At 41.0% G+C, this 15,518-nt stretch overlaps 1 protein-coding gene across 1 annotated transcript in view; it reads left to right on the top strand.

The window, feature by feature from the left end:
• The window catches only part of FBN1 (fibrillin 1), a 227,559-nt gene extending 214,212 nt beyond the window's left edge, over positions 1-13,347 (top strand). Inside the window, exons 60-65 of the mRNA XM_058541525.1 lie at positions 1,836-1,952; positions 2,223-2,351; positions 3,080-3,199; positions 7,890-8,121; positions 10,672-10,846; positions 12,071-13,347. Of these exons, the coding sequence (XP_058397508.1) occupies positions 1,836-1,952; positions 2,223-2,351; positions 3,080-3,199; positions 7,890-8,121; positions 10,672-10,846; positions 12,071-12,460 (1,163 nt within the window). The 3' untranslated portion in view covers positions 12,461-13,347. The remainder of the gene's footprint in view (positions 1-1,835; positions 1,953-2,222; positions 2,352-3,079; positions 3,200-7,889; positions 8,122-10,671; positions 10,847-12,070) is intronic.
• Positions 13,348-15,518: the final 2,171 nt, after the last annotated feature.

Here is a 15,518-nt window from a genome sequence, read left to right as displayed (position 1 = left end):
ACTTATTCTACATCTGTGGATCACAGTGAGTTCTGGGCAGGGTGAGGCTACAACTCGGAGCCCTAAGCTTATTCACGTAAATGAAGAACCAAATTCAGGGGAAAAAATATCTCTCAGTGTATATATTATCTGCAACAAGCAAAACAAATTTACAGCATTTTTCTAATCTGTGGGGGCAGAAAATCCTCAGAGATTTCTAGAATTAAGAGATGAAAAATAGAAATTAAATGTATAGTAGTAATTATGTTCTTTCACAATGTATAAAAAGTATTAGTAATGCTCTCTTTATGGTTTTAGGAATGCAAAAAGCAGCTATATGATTTTTACAGATCCACTTACAACATAAGTCTCTTTCTCCTATTTTCCTCACAAGGTCTAAATTCTTCCACATACTTGGCATATATGACTAAACATCAAAATGAATAGTGCAGATATGTGTACTATTGAAACTGAGAGGAAAGAGGCTAGAAGGATGGCCCCAGGGAAAATGCGGAACCAGCACTTCCTCCCTGAGGGATGGGTAGGGTCCAGATAAGAGGAGAGAAGAGGAGAAAAGATGTTCTTGGAGGTGAGAACAGCAAGTGTTGCTGTTCTTGATGTGTTGTAGTTATAAACTAGTGTGGTAAGAAATCCCTGAGTTGTCTCCTTACCTGTTTGCAGGTAAGCTTCAGCAAACTTGTGATGGTGCTCTAGCAAGGCCCCTTGGGGCGTAGAGAGGGGAGGCCACCCTGCTGGCAGGAGGCACCCAGCTGTGAATAATGCAGAAACCAGAAAAGCAGAAACAGCAACCTCCCAGCAGTGGAAAGAGAACACAGTTGGCTCCATTTTAAGAGAAGTCAGCACTGGGAGAATTATGAGAGAGTTCTTTCAGTTTAGACCCATTCCAGATATTACCCTAGCCAGGACCTGGCACTGATCTGCAGCTCCAAGCGGTGTGCAGTGATAAAAGAAGGTTATCACAAAGGAAGAGAAGGAGGAAGGAAGAGAGGAAGGGAGGGAGGGAGGAAGGAAAGAAGGAAGGCAGCAAGGGAGGGAGGAAGGAAGGTTGGTTCACAAAGATTTTTTTTTTATTAAAATTCAACTAAAAGCTGGCACATGCTTGTCTCTCTTGATGTTTTTAGTTAGCAATGGAGTTGAGAATGAGCCTAGAAGTTCTGGCAATGAGGAAAGAGACCTGGTCAAGACAGACGATTTTATTGAGACGTGGAAAATAATTTGGATAAATACTGTAGGCGGTTTTTAAAAGTGCTATTAGCTTATCAGAATGAGTTTTTCTTTTCCTTGTTTCCTTCCTGATTGCTCAATTTTGTCTTATCCAAAGGAGAATCTCTAAACAAAGAAGTCGGTTTGGGTTGGTTTGGTTTGATTGACTATCTCATTTGAGCAGATTAAAAACAGCAAACAGAAAAGAACTAAGTGAACAAATTAATTTCCAGCCTCAACATTTCTTTTTATATTTCAACTTGAATAAATCTTTTCAAGGCTCTGGAAGTTTTTGAGAATACTTAATCTTTTACTTCATTTTATAATTTATTTAAAATTTTATAATTTTTTTGAAATTCCTTTGTTGAGAAATTCCTACATTCCTCTAGCTAAAGAGAATTGGGTTTTCTTTTGATCCTCCAAAGAGCCACATTTTTTTGGTTTAAATTGAGACTACGTTTTATCTTTCAAATCCTTATGTCCTGGGTTCCTCCTAGCCATTTGCTGTGGCTCTGTTCTGGCCAGGGTCTTTTGAGACATAGAAAGGAAAACTCAGAGCTGCTTCCTGGGGTGGCATCTAGGCTCTTGTGCTGTCGGGTCGACTCCAATGCCTGTCTTGCATTCTCTTCCAGATCTTGACGAGTGTGCAACTAAGCAGCACAACTGCCAGTTCCTGTGTGTTAACACCATTGGCAGCTTCGCGTGTAAGTGTCCTCCTGGATTCACCCAACACCACACTTCCTGCATTGGTAAGTGGGAGAGTAAAAACCCTATAGGGAATATAGCTATTCCTTTAAGGGATTGTTGGCCAGTTCTTCTGCTGTTGGAATCAGAAAACAAATTCTCAAAAAAATGTGAGATGTGTATGTGTGAGTGTGCATGTGCGCACATGTCTGTGAAAAGTTATTGGCCTTATTTGGCCTTTTCTAAGTGCACCATCCCTGTCTCTTCCTTTTAAACAACACAAAGAGAACTTCAGGGAATTTTAACACCCTCTTTTCCCCCACTGCTTCTTACAGATAACAATGAATGTACCTCTGACATCAACCTGTGCGGGTCTAGGGGCATTTGCCAGAATACTCCTGGAAGCTTCACCTGTGAATGCCAGCGAGGATTCTCACTTGATCAGAGTGGTGCCAGCTGTGAAGGTGAGTAGAGCCCTCAGCTTGCTGGTGGATCCTTGTGAGGTGGCCTGTGTGACTCTCAACACCTTCATTATCGTCTCTGTGAGGTATCAGAACTGAGCATAGCGGGGACACTCAACTGAAGATGGGAAATATTTTGCCTGGTTTGCATGATTGTATCTATAACAAATGCCTTTCCTGGGTATATCAAGGCTTTTTCTGCTCAGTTATTAATTTTAATAAGGAATGACCCAGTCAAGAAAATAGCTAGATTCCCAAATTTGATTCATGAATTTTCTGGTCATTGGATCCAGAGTCGTAAAAAGATTCCCCCAAGGTGGATTAAATACATGAGGAATAACTCTCCTGATAATATGCAATTAAAAGTTTAGATTATTTTTTTAGAATTTTCTTTTTGTATTAACATCTTTTGGTTTCTAATTCTGGCACAAATAAGCAAATACAAATAATTTACACAGCTATCCCACAGAGTACTCCTGTGCCTTGCATTAATTTCTTCATCATTTTCATTTGTAGACTTTCCCAGGGCTGTCTGAGTGCTTTTCTCCTTGGACTTACCAAAAGCTCCAGAGTAGATATTCTTGAAGTTTTTGGTGGTAGAATAATTTTTTAGGGGTCAGATGTCTTATTACAACTGCCTTTCATTTAGCGTGCATATAAGTTTTGCTTCAGAGAACACCTCTGAGACAAGTGTTGATGTGGCTTAAAGACAAGTCTACCTTCTTTTTCAGATGTGGATGAGTGTGAAGGAAACCATCGCTGCCAGCACGGCTGCCAGAACATCATTGGGGGCTACAGGTGCAGCTGCCCCCAAGGCTATCTCCAGCACTACCAATGGAACCAGTGTGTTGGCAAGTAGTTTTTCCTTGTTAACAAGATGAATTGCTATAAGCTCCTATGAGTCAAGATACTGCTTTCTTTCTGAAAACTTGAAACTTATCATTGAAGCAACAAATACTCGTTTAAAATTGCCCTAACCTGGTGGAAACCACAGGGAAGTTATAGCCTTTGCAAAATAGCAAACCAAGAAATAAATAATGATAAAGGGTACTTTGAGGGCATTTGAAATGCCCCTAGAATTCCTTAACTCCCAATATCCCCCTGGCCTTCGGTTGCATTGCTATTCATCGGCCCACATGTGAGTTCTTGTCACACGGGGACTAGCAAAATCCTACTTCTGACTGAAAAATTTCAGCCAGCCAGAAGCTGTTACGAGTGACTTTTGGCTGGAAGACGCAGAAGTGGTTCCATTCAGCAATACACATCTTTGTGGCAGAGTACAAGCAGCAGACAGAGCAAGTTTTTTCAGGATTGCTAAGTTCTTTTAAAAATTAAGGGAGACCCACAGATTCTCCCATTAAATTGAAATTATGTCATTTTTGATTCCACAATGTCATGGGAAAATAACTCTCAATGCTCATCAGAGAATCCAAACACTGTGAGTGTAGGGCGACCCCAGATCCAACTAGCCCAAGCTCTTTGTTTTCCTGAGGAAGAACCAGAAGCCAAGGGAGGAAAGGTAATCTGTCCTTACCGATTCCTTTGTGACATGCCTGGAACTAGAACCCAGGGCTCTTAACTTCCTGATTTAGGGCTACGTTTGAAGCATGGATGTTCGCTCGTTTTTTCATCAAGCAAGTATCTACAGAGCACCACTGCAAGCTCGGTGTTCAGGTGCCTGTTCACACTCTTCGGTACAGAGCCCTCCTTAGCAAAGACACAAAGAATTACTGCTTCCTGGGTGGCTGCTCTGCATTGCGCTGCTTCACCTTACTCCAAATGAAGACACAATTGGTGTGTTTTTATTTATCAAAATTGTGTCTCACTTCTCGTCTTGTTTGATCCTTTACAAGACACAATTTTGCAGAAGTGAAGTAGGGTTGGCTAAAACGACCCCAGTGTTAGAGGACTTTAGACTGCACGACTTGCTTACTAGCTGTCTGGTCTTAGTACGAGTGCATTTGTTCGTTATCAGCTCAGTGAGGTCTTGGGTTTTAATCACCAGTTTCTGACACTATTCACAGAACTTCCAGAGTGAACTTTGTTGATTCAATACCCAGTATATAAGCCTGTCTGCCCTTATTATATAGGTTCCTTGAGTGCAATTGGAGCTGTGGGGAACAGTAAAAAAGAGATGAGGTATCCCACTCCTGGGCCTTACCCTCTTCTTCCTGCCTTCAGTCTGGGGATAGTAGAGATGGCAGGGTCATGCCCTAGTTGCCTGGAGATTCTACTTTGGCCCCATGAAGATCATCTTCTGGTTGGGAGTTCAAGAAGAGTAAGTCAGGAAGAAGCAGGAAAAGATTTGGGTGTTTTTGATGGCCAAAAGATATCACTCCAAACGGGGCTCATAATTCTTAGGAATTGTAGTTATCCAGAAGGAGCATTGCTTTGGGCCAAAATGGCTTCCCGAGGGCCATGCAAAGCAGAGCAGATCTCTTGGTCCAGCCCTCTCTGGATCCTCACTCCTAGGCAGCCAGAAGTTCATTCTTAGAAGATGGATGGGTTTGGGGTCAGGGGCACTGGATTTCATTGCTTTCTAAAAAATATCAAACTTCCAGCTTGCAGTTGGAATTGACCCATTTTGACCTAGAGAAAGTTAGTAAGAGGAAGCCCATCATACATTTTGGAATTCTCCTAGTGGTTCTCCCTTACCACCACAGCTAATGTGCACTATGCAGACCTAATGCTGAAACATTTGATTTTAGAGGATGGAGTGGACAGGTTTCAATCTGCTTTTAAGGAGTATTTTTTGGAGACTCCAATGCTGTTTCAATAATATTAAAATTGTCTCTTTTTATAAAAAGAACAAAACTCTCACCAAATTAAGTACCAACTGAAAGAATAAAATAAAGATTCTGGAGTGTAGAAAAATTCTTTGTGGAGCCATTTGCTCCAGGGTGCACGGGATGAAAAAGGTCAGGAAAAGTGCAAAACATGTTAAAGAAATTGTGGTGTTTGTATATTGATAAAAAGGGTGAGTGCACAAACAGACTATTTGCAAGCTGTAAACATGGAACATTTGCCAATTTCTTATCTTAAGCCGTGTTCTACTCCACCCCACCTCTCCAACCCAGATAAGCAAGTTTAATTTAAACTTTATTAGATTCGCAGGAAGGAACAAAAAGTAAAATAAAATAGAAAAGAATGTGAAAGGAGAAGGGGGAGAGTTCTTGACTGGAATATATATTTATGGCAGCACAGATAGATGCTCCAAGTTCAAAAGAACCTTAGAGATTATCTAGTCTGACTTCATTCCTAATATATAAATCCTTCTTCAGCCTCCCTGGTCATCCAAGTTTGACTTGAATACCACGTTGTAGGACACTCCTTTTCTCCCAAGATAGCCCAATCTGTGTATAGAAAACTTTAATTCTTAGAAATGTCTTTTTTATAGAGAATGAACTTTTCCTCCCTCTAACTTCTGACCGTTGGTCCTATTTCTGCCCGTTAGAATAAAACAGAATAAATCTAAGCTCTATGTTGACATATCTTTGCCCACGTATACCCATGCCTTAGAGGTTTCTTCAGTCAGAGTCCCAGCAGGAAACAGACAGCTGAGGCCAACCAAAAGCACAGGACAAGGGAGAGGAGCTGTCGATGCTCCATACAGGTCAGCCTCCTGGGGCCAAGAGCAGGTGGAAAGTCTGGAGATGGACATGGAGGGGCAAGAAAAAGATGTCCAGCCCAGAGATATTCTTTCCACCAAAGTAAATACCCTCAGTTCATTCACTCTTTGATGCCCATGGTCTCCATTGGTATCTATCACACACCTCATCTCTCTTTTAAAATAAGAGGAAAAGAAAACAGACAAGGGCAGATTTAATTATTTCTGTTCTAGGAACCCTGGACCCCAAGTGACCTTGGGTGGGTACTTGAGAGTCCCTGGATGTAAAGTATCCTCAAACAGACCCTAGCTAGGTACCAAGTTGTAGCAGGCAGCTCAGCAAATGGCTTTCTTATTGTGTATCTTACTCCTTCTTCTTCCTGTAACCACACACAGGAAAGAAGGAGGGAAGGAGAGAGGGAGGGGAGGAAAGAAGCAAGGAAGGAAGGAGATATGAATAGAATAGATATATCAAGCACCCTGCCCCCACCATTTTTATCCACCTGTTTTCCTAATTTGAAAAACAGATATTTTCTTAGAAACAATTTTGTTCTTTATAAACGAATCTACTTTAGCAAATAAGGTAAAACTAATTAAAGGAGAAAGGAAGTACCAGTTTAAATGGAGGTGAGTCTCTTGGGAGACATTGTGGTATAAAGGAAAGCACGTGGCATTTGCAGTCAGACAGCCCTGAATGTGCATCTCTGCCCTGTGGCTCTGCTGGGAGATCTCAGAGGGGCTTTCTGAGCCTCACTTTCTTCATCTGAAACAGGGATTATAATACCTACCTCCCAGATTGTTAGGATGGTTAAGTAAATGAATATGAAGTGCCCAGTATCTCATCTGTCATGCAGTAGGCATCTAATAAATATTAATTACCTTCCCCCCCGCCCTTCCATTGGAATTATTTGCTAAGTGAGAAGGCCAATCCACCTGCATTCAGATGAGCATATGCCTCCAAATGGGCTGCAGCAATTAAGAAATGTCTTAGCAACAAGCTTCCAACCTACAAATTGAGGACTATGAAAATACATTGGAGATTTCAAAAAAGTATAAGTTAGAAATAATGAGAAACTCGAGATTTTCTTTCTTTGAGTTGATTTTTAAAAGTTAGATTTCTTTGTCTTGATTACCATCAGACTTGGCAGGTCCCTGTGGGTATCCGGTCCTGCAGCATCTGTCTCTCTTGTGGGTTTTCCCCAGTTATTGCTCATGAAGTCTGCACTGAATCTCTTCCAGCCATACGTAGCTTTAGACATGGCCCAGACACTCTGGGCAGGAGGCTGGTTTGGATAAGGGGGGCCCATTCAGAGATGGGAGCAGACATACCAGAAGGCACTATTCATCCCCAGGACAAGCACCTGGGGGCTTTTGGAGATTTTTGAAAAGGAAGTCCAAGTGGGGCAGACACTTCCTGCAGGATGTCAGCCCTTGCCAGCCCTGCACATCCTGGAAAAGGTGGACTGGGGAAGGAGCCTCTAGGAATATGGTTGTTCCCTGCTTTGGAGATAGTCGTCCCATTGCACAGAGAACTACATGATTCCTTCCCTCCCACCCTGACCCCTCACCCTTCGCTGCAAGCCAGCTCTGCATTCTTCACAGGATGCTCATATGGAGCAGAACATACAGGTGTTGGCTTCAGATGAGAACTGGAGTCTGTGGGTGCTCGGAATACCATCCTCTGATGCGCTCTGCCTGGAGCATTGGACCTCATCAGCCACATTTGCTCACCACATGGCAATGGACCACATCTGTTTCCACGTCTTTCTCTCTTATTCCTCTCCCCACCTCAGCCACTTTTGCCTCCCTTACTTTCCTAGACTCAGAGTCTAGCTGAGAACCAGCTCGCCAGCGGCAAGTGGCCTGACCCAGACTCCTCAATAGAAACCTCTGGCCAGTGTCACATATGTGGTGTCTTCTGGTTTTCCCTGCAGATGAAAACGAATGCCTCAGTGCTCACATTTGCGGAGGAGCCTCCTGTCACAACACCCTGGGGAGCTACAAGTGCATGTGTCCCGCCGGCTTCCAGTACGAGCAGTTCAGCGGAGGATGCCAGGACATCAACGAATGTGGCTCTTCGCAGGCCCCCTGCAGTTACGGCTGTTCCAATACTGAGGGCGGCTACCTGTGTGCCTGCCCACCCGGTTACTTCCGAATAGGCCAAGGGTAGGCGCTGCTATTCATGGTCCTGGTTGGAGGCTCTCTCATTCATAGTATAATTAAGTATATTTAACTCACAATGACCTGTCCTAGTAGAGGTTAGAACCATACTTTTTATAATCCTTGAGTTAATTCCAGTTAGCTCTGCAAAGGTTTTAGGTTATTTTATTTGAAAGGAGACATCTAGATTTCCGGAAATTCATAGAACGAACGTCAAACAAAATAGTGAAACTACATTGTCCATCCCTCGATGTAGGGCTTCTCTATCTCATCCTCTTGATCTTCACATCTTGTGGAAAGTGATTCATTTCTCGAGAAATACAGGGGCGACCCATGACAGAACTGGCCTCACGGTGCACGTTGCTGATCCACCCTTCTCCTGGGACAGCAGGATTCTCTCGACTTAAAATGGCTTTTCGTTTGGCTCCTGTTAGGATAAATCAGAAAGATACCTTTTATGGGGTCTTTTACAGTTTTAAAGTATGTTTTACATTTCGGACTTATATTTACATTCCAAATTACCAAAAGAGCATTAAAAATGAAAGTTAAAGTAATTATTATCTTTTCCAGGTAGAGTACTTTACCATAGTATATGTGTAAGAATTGGGGCGGGGAAGACATATTTTTTATTTTACTCAGTGTTTGAAAAGCTCAGTGGTAAGTTTTCAAAGTTTAGGTCTTTTTCTCTCCTGAATTAATCGGGACTTGAATGTCCATCTAGTTTTGGTTATCCTGTGAAGGATCTTAAATTTTAACTTTTTAATTAGGAACACACAGACATTAAATATGTGTACACACATATAGTCCCCCTCACACACATACACCCCACACACACAAAGTTACATAGTCCATAACATACACATACATGTATATATCAAATTATTAATTTAGCAGTCTTTGATTTCTTGACACACAAACGTCAAGTGATTTGTTTTGGGTCTGTATAAACTTGAAGGTAAAAGAATGTTTCATGGGAAGCAAACAGAATGCCAGCAGGAGGACACGAATTCCCAGATGTTTGTGTCTGGCTCTCAGTAGACTCATTCTTTATAAGTTAATGCCAGAACCATTTTCCCAGCAAAAACTGTGACACTCCAAACTGGCTTCTGGCCAGTGGGACTTTGTAGTCACACTTCTTGTAAGTGGTGTTCCCGGGGTATGACAATATTGGAAAGGAGTTCTGAGAAAGGAACCAAAGCCTGCAAGTTCGGGGTTTGCCTTCCCATAATTTAATCATCATGTGAATGTATGCACACACACAAGATGAGCATTTATCATTTCATCCATTTTATTGTTTCTACACATTTCATGTTATGAAATAAAGGAAGAGAAAAGGAAATGTGTTGGGCTCTGGCAGGATTGCAAAAAATAGTAGGAACTCGTAAATTGCTGCAAAATGCAAAATATATTCTGCTCATTGGTGTTGTATTTTGAATCTTAAGGGCATAAAGGAAAATGGGTTATAAAGAGTAGGCCAGCTATGACAGATAAAGAGGTAAATAATATTTGGTCTGTGTTATGACCCATTAGTAGAAATCTACCCATTTATAACAGTTTTGGCTTCTTTGTGAATGACTGGAGTGGACCCTGCCTGCAAATAAAGATTCTCTTAGGATCATTGAGATATTTCAACACATTTTGAAAGAGGAGCCTGGTAAATACATTCCTAGTAGCCTAAGAAATAGTAAGCAGAATAACAAAACAAGGTCCCTGTGAAACACGCATCCTCCCTCCATAACTTGGCTTTCATAACTGAAAGGCAAAGAAAAACAGCTGAACTCGTTCTCTCTTGGGCATGGGTTTGTTTATCCAGCCTCACATGAGTCTGAGCCAATGGCCCTAGTGGTTTTGAATGACTTGAAACAATTTCCCACAGTTGGGCAAGCTCTGATGCATGTATTTTATACATTGCATATCTTCACAATGTATTTCTAAATCAACCTCAGTTCTCACCTAGAGCTTTCTTCCAATCCTCAGTAGCTTCAGCCAAAATGAGAGGTCACATAATAGGAGAGGTTGCTGAGAAGCTGGAGTCATGAAGGGTGGTGACCGTGGTGGTGGGGGAAGTAGAGGTGGCATTGATGGTATCAGTTAAGAGGGAAGAGGGCAGGGAACTGAACAGTGATGTCTTACACCTTTCTCACTTCTGGGGAGCCTGTTTCATAAAATGAAGGCCTTTTTTTTCAACCTCCCAAGTCACATGGTCTCCTTCATCCCCTGTTGTTCTCTTGTTTCTACTCCAAGTCCCCTCCCCAGTATAAGTACAGCAAAATGCCTGCCACATTAGGAAATGAACGGGCAAATAATATGCAAATAAATATGCAAAACAGGGCCTTCAGAGATAGTAGAAAGAAATCAATAAACTCAGGGAACTGGAATTAGAGGGCAAACACAGAGGACTTCAGTGTGGTTCTCAGAAGCAGCCAATCATCCAATGGATAGATAATCAAGGGCTACAGGTCACCAGGCAGGGTCCAGGCTTCACCAGAACTCGCATACCTCTTCCCTTATCTCCTACTTCTAATGAAAACCGTCTATGCTCCCCTTCTATTGCAGGCACTGTGTTTCTGGAATGGGCATGGCCCGAGGCGGCACAGAGCCACCTGCCAGCAGTGAAATGGATGACAATTCACTCTCCCCGGAGGCTTGTTATGAGTGTAAGATTAACGGCTACCCCAAACGGGGCAGGAAACGGAGAAGCACAAACGAAACAGATGTCTCCAACATCAAGGTGGGTCAGAAGCTCGTTTCTCCTGATGTCTCCTATTGCGGAAAGGCTATCCAGATGCCTGCGGTTTCCTCCAAGGATGCTCCAAAGTGTGAAAAAGCTCCCTGGGGAGAAAATCCAGACATTCCCTGAGCTCTAGGCTGCATTTTTACCAGCGTCTGTGGGGTGCTCTGGAGTTTCTTGCTGTTTTTAGGGAGTGGCCATTCAAAGGTTTTCGCATACTTGCTCATTTCCTCTGTCTCGCCAAAAAGAAAGTCAAACACCCACCCAGAGTCTGCTGAAAGGACAAGGTCTGAGATCCAGGACAGCAAGTGGGCAGCATAGTAAAGTGACATAGTGCTCCCTACACAGGGATGCCAAGTTCTGAAAGCTAGAGGCTCCTCTACTGAAAAGAGCCATGTGGAGAGTGAGGGAACTTGGATTCTAGACAAAAACAACATGGAGCTCAGGCAGCCTGGTTTTCTTTGCCTACGGCTGCTGCAGCCTTTCAGTCAACTCAGAAATGTACAGATATCCACCCAGACCTCTGGCTCCAGGCCCGGAGAATCCAGTACATGTGGTCCCAGAGAGTCAAGCAAGAAGCCAGGTGAAAAGCATTGCATATTAGCAGATCATCAGAGTCAGGAAGTAGGTTCATAGGTGTGTCCTTCGGAGGGGATGGTTTTTGCGTCAGTGAACAAAATTGAAATAGACTGGCTCTTAGCATTGGTGCTACAACCCATCCACTGCGGTTGGGGAAATTAGATAAGTCTTTGGAAAGAAAATAACCTATTAAAACAGTGGTTCTCAAACTTGAATGTGCATCTGAATCATCTGGAAGGATTGTTAAAACGATTGCTGTTAGACACCCCCAGCGTTTCTGATTTAGTGGGTCTCAGGTGGCACTGAGAATTTGCATTTCTAACAGATTCCCAGGTGATGCTGAGGCTGCTGGTCCAGGGACCACACTTTGAGACCCACTGCATTAAAAGACTTCTAAATACAAGTGATTTCAACTTGACTTTCTTCTTGATATAAGTTTAATATTTTTTTAGTATTATGAATATGTGCCAATTTAGCACGTTTGTGGTTTAAACAAAGTGTTTTATGAATATGCCTTTTAAACATAGTATATACAACATGAGAAGAAAGTTGTATTGGTGTGGGATTCAAGTCACTTTTTCTTTAATATGGAAAATAAGTGACATATTTACGTTTTATTTAACACACCGCCATGTGTCTTTCCAGGATCAGCCTGAGATAGAAGCCAATGTGAGTCTTGCCAGTTGGGATGTTGAGAAGACAGCCATGTTCGCTTTCAATATTTCCCACATCAGTAACAAGGTCCGAATCCTAGAACTCCTTCCGGCCCTTACGACTCTGACGAATCACAACAGATACTTGATTGAATCTGGAAATGAAAATGGTTTCTTTAAAATTAACCAAAAGGAAGGGATCAGCTACCTCCACTTCACAAAGAAGAAGCCAGTGGCTGGAACCTATTCATTACAAATCAGTAGTACTCCACTTTATAAAAAGAAAGAACTCAATCAGCTAGAAGATAAATATGACAAAGACTACCTCAGTGGTGAACTGGGTGATAATCTGAAGATGAAAATTCAGATTTTGCTTCATTAATTCACCATCCAGAGACCAAATAATTAAAAAACAAAGATAGATAGGTAGAACTGAATTTTTCCCCCAATCAGAATCTTCATATCATAGGTACAATCTTTCACCACATAAATTTCTATAAATAAGCACTATTCTTGTATTACAAAAGCAAGGTACAGGTGACTACCCTAGTTCAAAACAACCACTTTCTCAGGCTTCTTATGTGTGTAGCTAAGCTACCTTGGTATATGTGTTGATTCTTGAAAACTGGGACATGTCTTTCCATTGGGAGTTGGCCATTCATGCTGACGTGCCTTCCTTCTAGCAGACGTACAGGAATGTGCTTTCGATTAATGGACTGTTCTATTTTTTCAAATTTTTAAACTTTGCTTCTCCAAATACAAGTACTAGGTTGGCCATTTATAATATCTATTTGGTGCTAGTAAATTCTCAAACTAGACTTATAAATGCACTGTAATATTTACACAACTTAGAAACCAAATTACAAGTATTCAGTTCAAATACTTCATTAATTTCAATCAACCAAAGTTAGTTCAGTAGCTTATCTCAGTTATGAGTATAATACATTACATGTAAATTAAGTGTGTGTATACTGTAATCGTGCTATTTTTTATCATTGAAACATTTATAAACTAGAATAATAATGCCCTTAATGTGAGGGTTTGTAATGGTGCTTATTAAGACCAAAGACTTGTTAAATGTATACACCAAGTGGTAATGAAATTTCTGTGACTGGCCCACACATGTATGGAGGTCTGGGAGGACCAGGAAACAGCCTCAGCAGCCAGAGGATCACCAGTGCATCCTTCATCCCACCTGTGCAATATGCCAAGATTACCCTCGGTCATTCTTGTCAACAAGGGGTCTATGTCATAAATGTCACAATAAAACAGTCTCTTCTTTTTTTAGTGTACCCCTTGGCTTTGTGTTCTTGCATGGATGTGGGATTGGAGGGGCCATTCTGGAGGCTAAATAGTCTCCTGAATTTAATTATCCTGGGTCTCTTAACTTCTAAAGTTGCCAAATGTACAACCTGTAGAAGAAAATTTAGCATATTTGAGTCAGTCCCTTGTTTTATTCATTAAAGACAGCAGAGTTCTCTTTCACCAATAAGAAATTTAGATTGTAGCAACATTTCCAAAACATGATCTAATAATCCTGTGACTTTTAAACTACTAGATTTAAGTTACCTTAACATAACAAGTTCAGTCATTGTCTTAGAGCACATGCGTTTCATTATAAAAGATTTATCATGCCCCCTCCCTTTAAATATACACACAGTGTTGGCAAGCCTTAGGTGTTCCATCCTTTTTTTCCCCCTAAACATCTGTTGTTAGTCAGTGCTAGTCTAATTACAAAGGGATAATCCCAAATTGAATCCAATTGAATGCTATAAGTCTTGTTTTCTGAATGTCATAATTTGAAGATACTGTTTTATTTTAAGTGCAACATTGAATGTTTACAAGTTAACCTCATTCAATTGATATGAAATAGTTTTTAAAATCCCTAAGGGCAGTAAAGTAAAGGTAGTGAAAATAAAGGTGAAATGAGACTGCTTCATGAAGGGAGAAGGAACCATATAGGACGCAGAAAAGTCCTCTCAAAATCTTCAAAGAGCTAGGCTAAAGAAGATGGAGCAGGTATATTCCTGAAAACAAAACCACAGTCAGTTGGTGTAGAGCTCAGTTTAGCACATACCTTCCTGATGATTGGGCCACCCACTGAGAAAATGGGTTTCCTTGCAATGTGTGAGCTCCCTGTCACTAACTAGAGGGCTTCAGTCTAGGCATAAGGGCAGCCAGCAGACAAGGATGTTTTCTTCCACCTAACAGACCATGAACATCTTGAAGTATTTTTTTCTTTTTGAGGAAGATTGGCCCTGCGCAAACATCTCTTGCTAATCTTCCTCTTTTTTACTTTTTTCTCTCCAAAGCCCCAGTACATAGTTGTATATCATAGTTGTAAAGTTGTAGCTCTTCTATATGGGATGCCACCTCAGCATGGCTTGATGAGCGGTGAGTGGGTCCGCGCCCAGAATTTGAACCGGTGAACACCAGGCCGCCGAAGCAAAACGCGAGAACTTAACTACTGTGCCACTGGGCCAGCCCCTTGAAGTATTTTTTGTATCTTATTTTGCTGTCCAGAAAAATCTTGCTCATAATAGGCGTTCAAAAGAGATGAGTCGAATGAGAATTTTGGAAGGGATTTGTACCTTGGTTAGAAAGTTAAAATATGACTCAAAATTTCCTTTTAACTCTGCACCTATGGTTCTATGATGGAAGTATACTAAAATTGTTGGAGAAGACTATATAGCGTCTGGTAAATGACAGTTTGCATACGGAAAGTGTCTTTGATAATTTAACCAGAACTATAATATATTCAATAATGGATTTTCTTTATAATAAACAACAGAAGAAAATAGAGTTGGCACTTAGTAGATCACTTTGATATTTTTAATAGTCTCAGTCTGGATTTTATTTATTTCAGAGCCAACAATTTTCAACAGCATATTTTCCATGTTTCTGACTGTAACAAAACATTTTCCTCATTGTTCCATTGTAAATATTCCTCTTGTCGGGACCCTTTTTAATCCTGAGATTTAAACCCTGTACCTTTTAATTGTCTGCGACCTTTCAATTTTACTTTCAATGGTTGAAGAACTTGGTTTTGTAAAACTCTCAGAAGCTTGAAAACGTCTTGTCTCTACCCCTCAGCCCATTTCATTTGCCAATAATTATTTTGTAAGTAGGGTTGAAATGAACTCAACTGGCCTTGTGAAATGTTTAAACTTGCACAAACAACTACATTTTTGTTCAACAAATAGCACTTTATTCAGCCAAAATTGCTTTGGACATTGCCATTACAAATACTGTTAAACTTCAGAAATCATGTTGTAAATTAGATGAGCCAAAATAAAGGACAATTAGATTGATACTATATTAGTATACTTAAAAGTTATATACCTGTAAACTGTTAGAGATTTTAAAATCACAGTCAGCTTTGTCCATAGAATGTACTTAATTCTGATTTTAACCATAGTTCTTACAGATATATTAGAAAT

This window comes from Diceros bicornis, chromosome 5, assembly GCF_020826845.1.
Source record: "Diceros bicornis minor isolate mBicDic1 chromosome 5, mDicBic1.mat.cur, whole genome shotgun sequence".
Taxonomy (NCBI): domain Eukaryota; kingdom Metazoa; phylum Chordata; class Mammalia; order Perissodactyla; family Rhinocerotidae; genus Diceros; species Diceros bicornis.
This window is presented reverse-complemented; position numbering and strand designations above follow the sequence as displayed.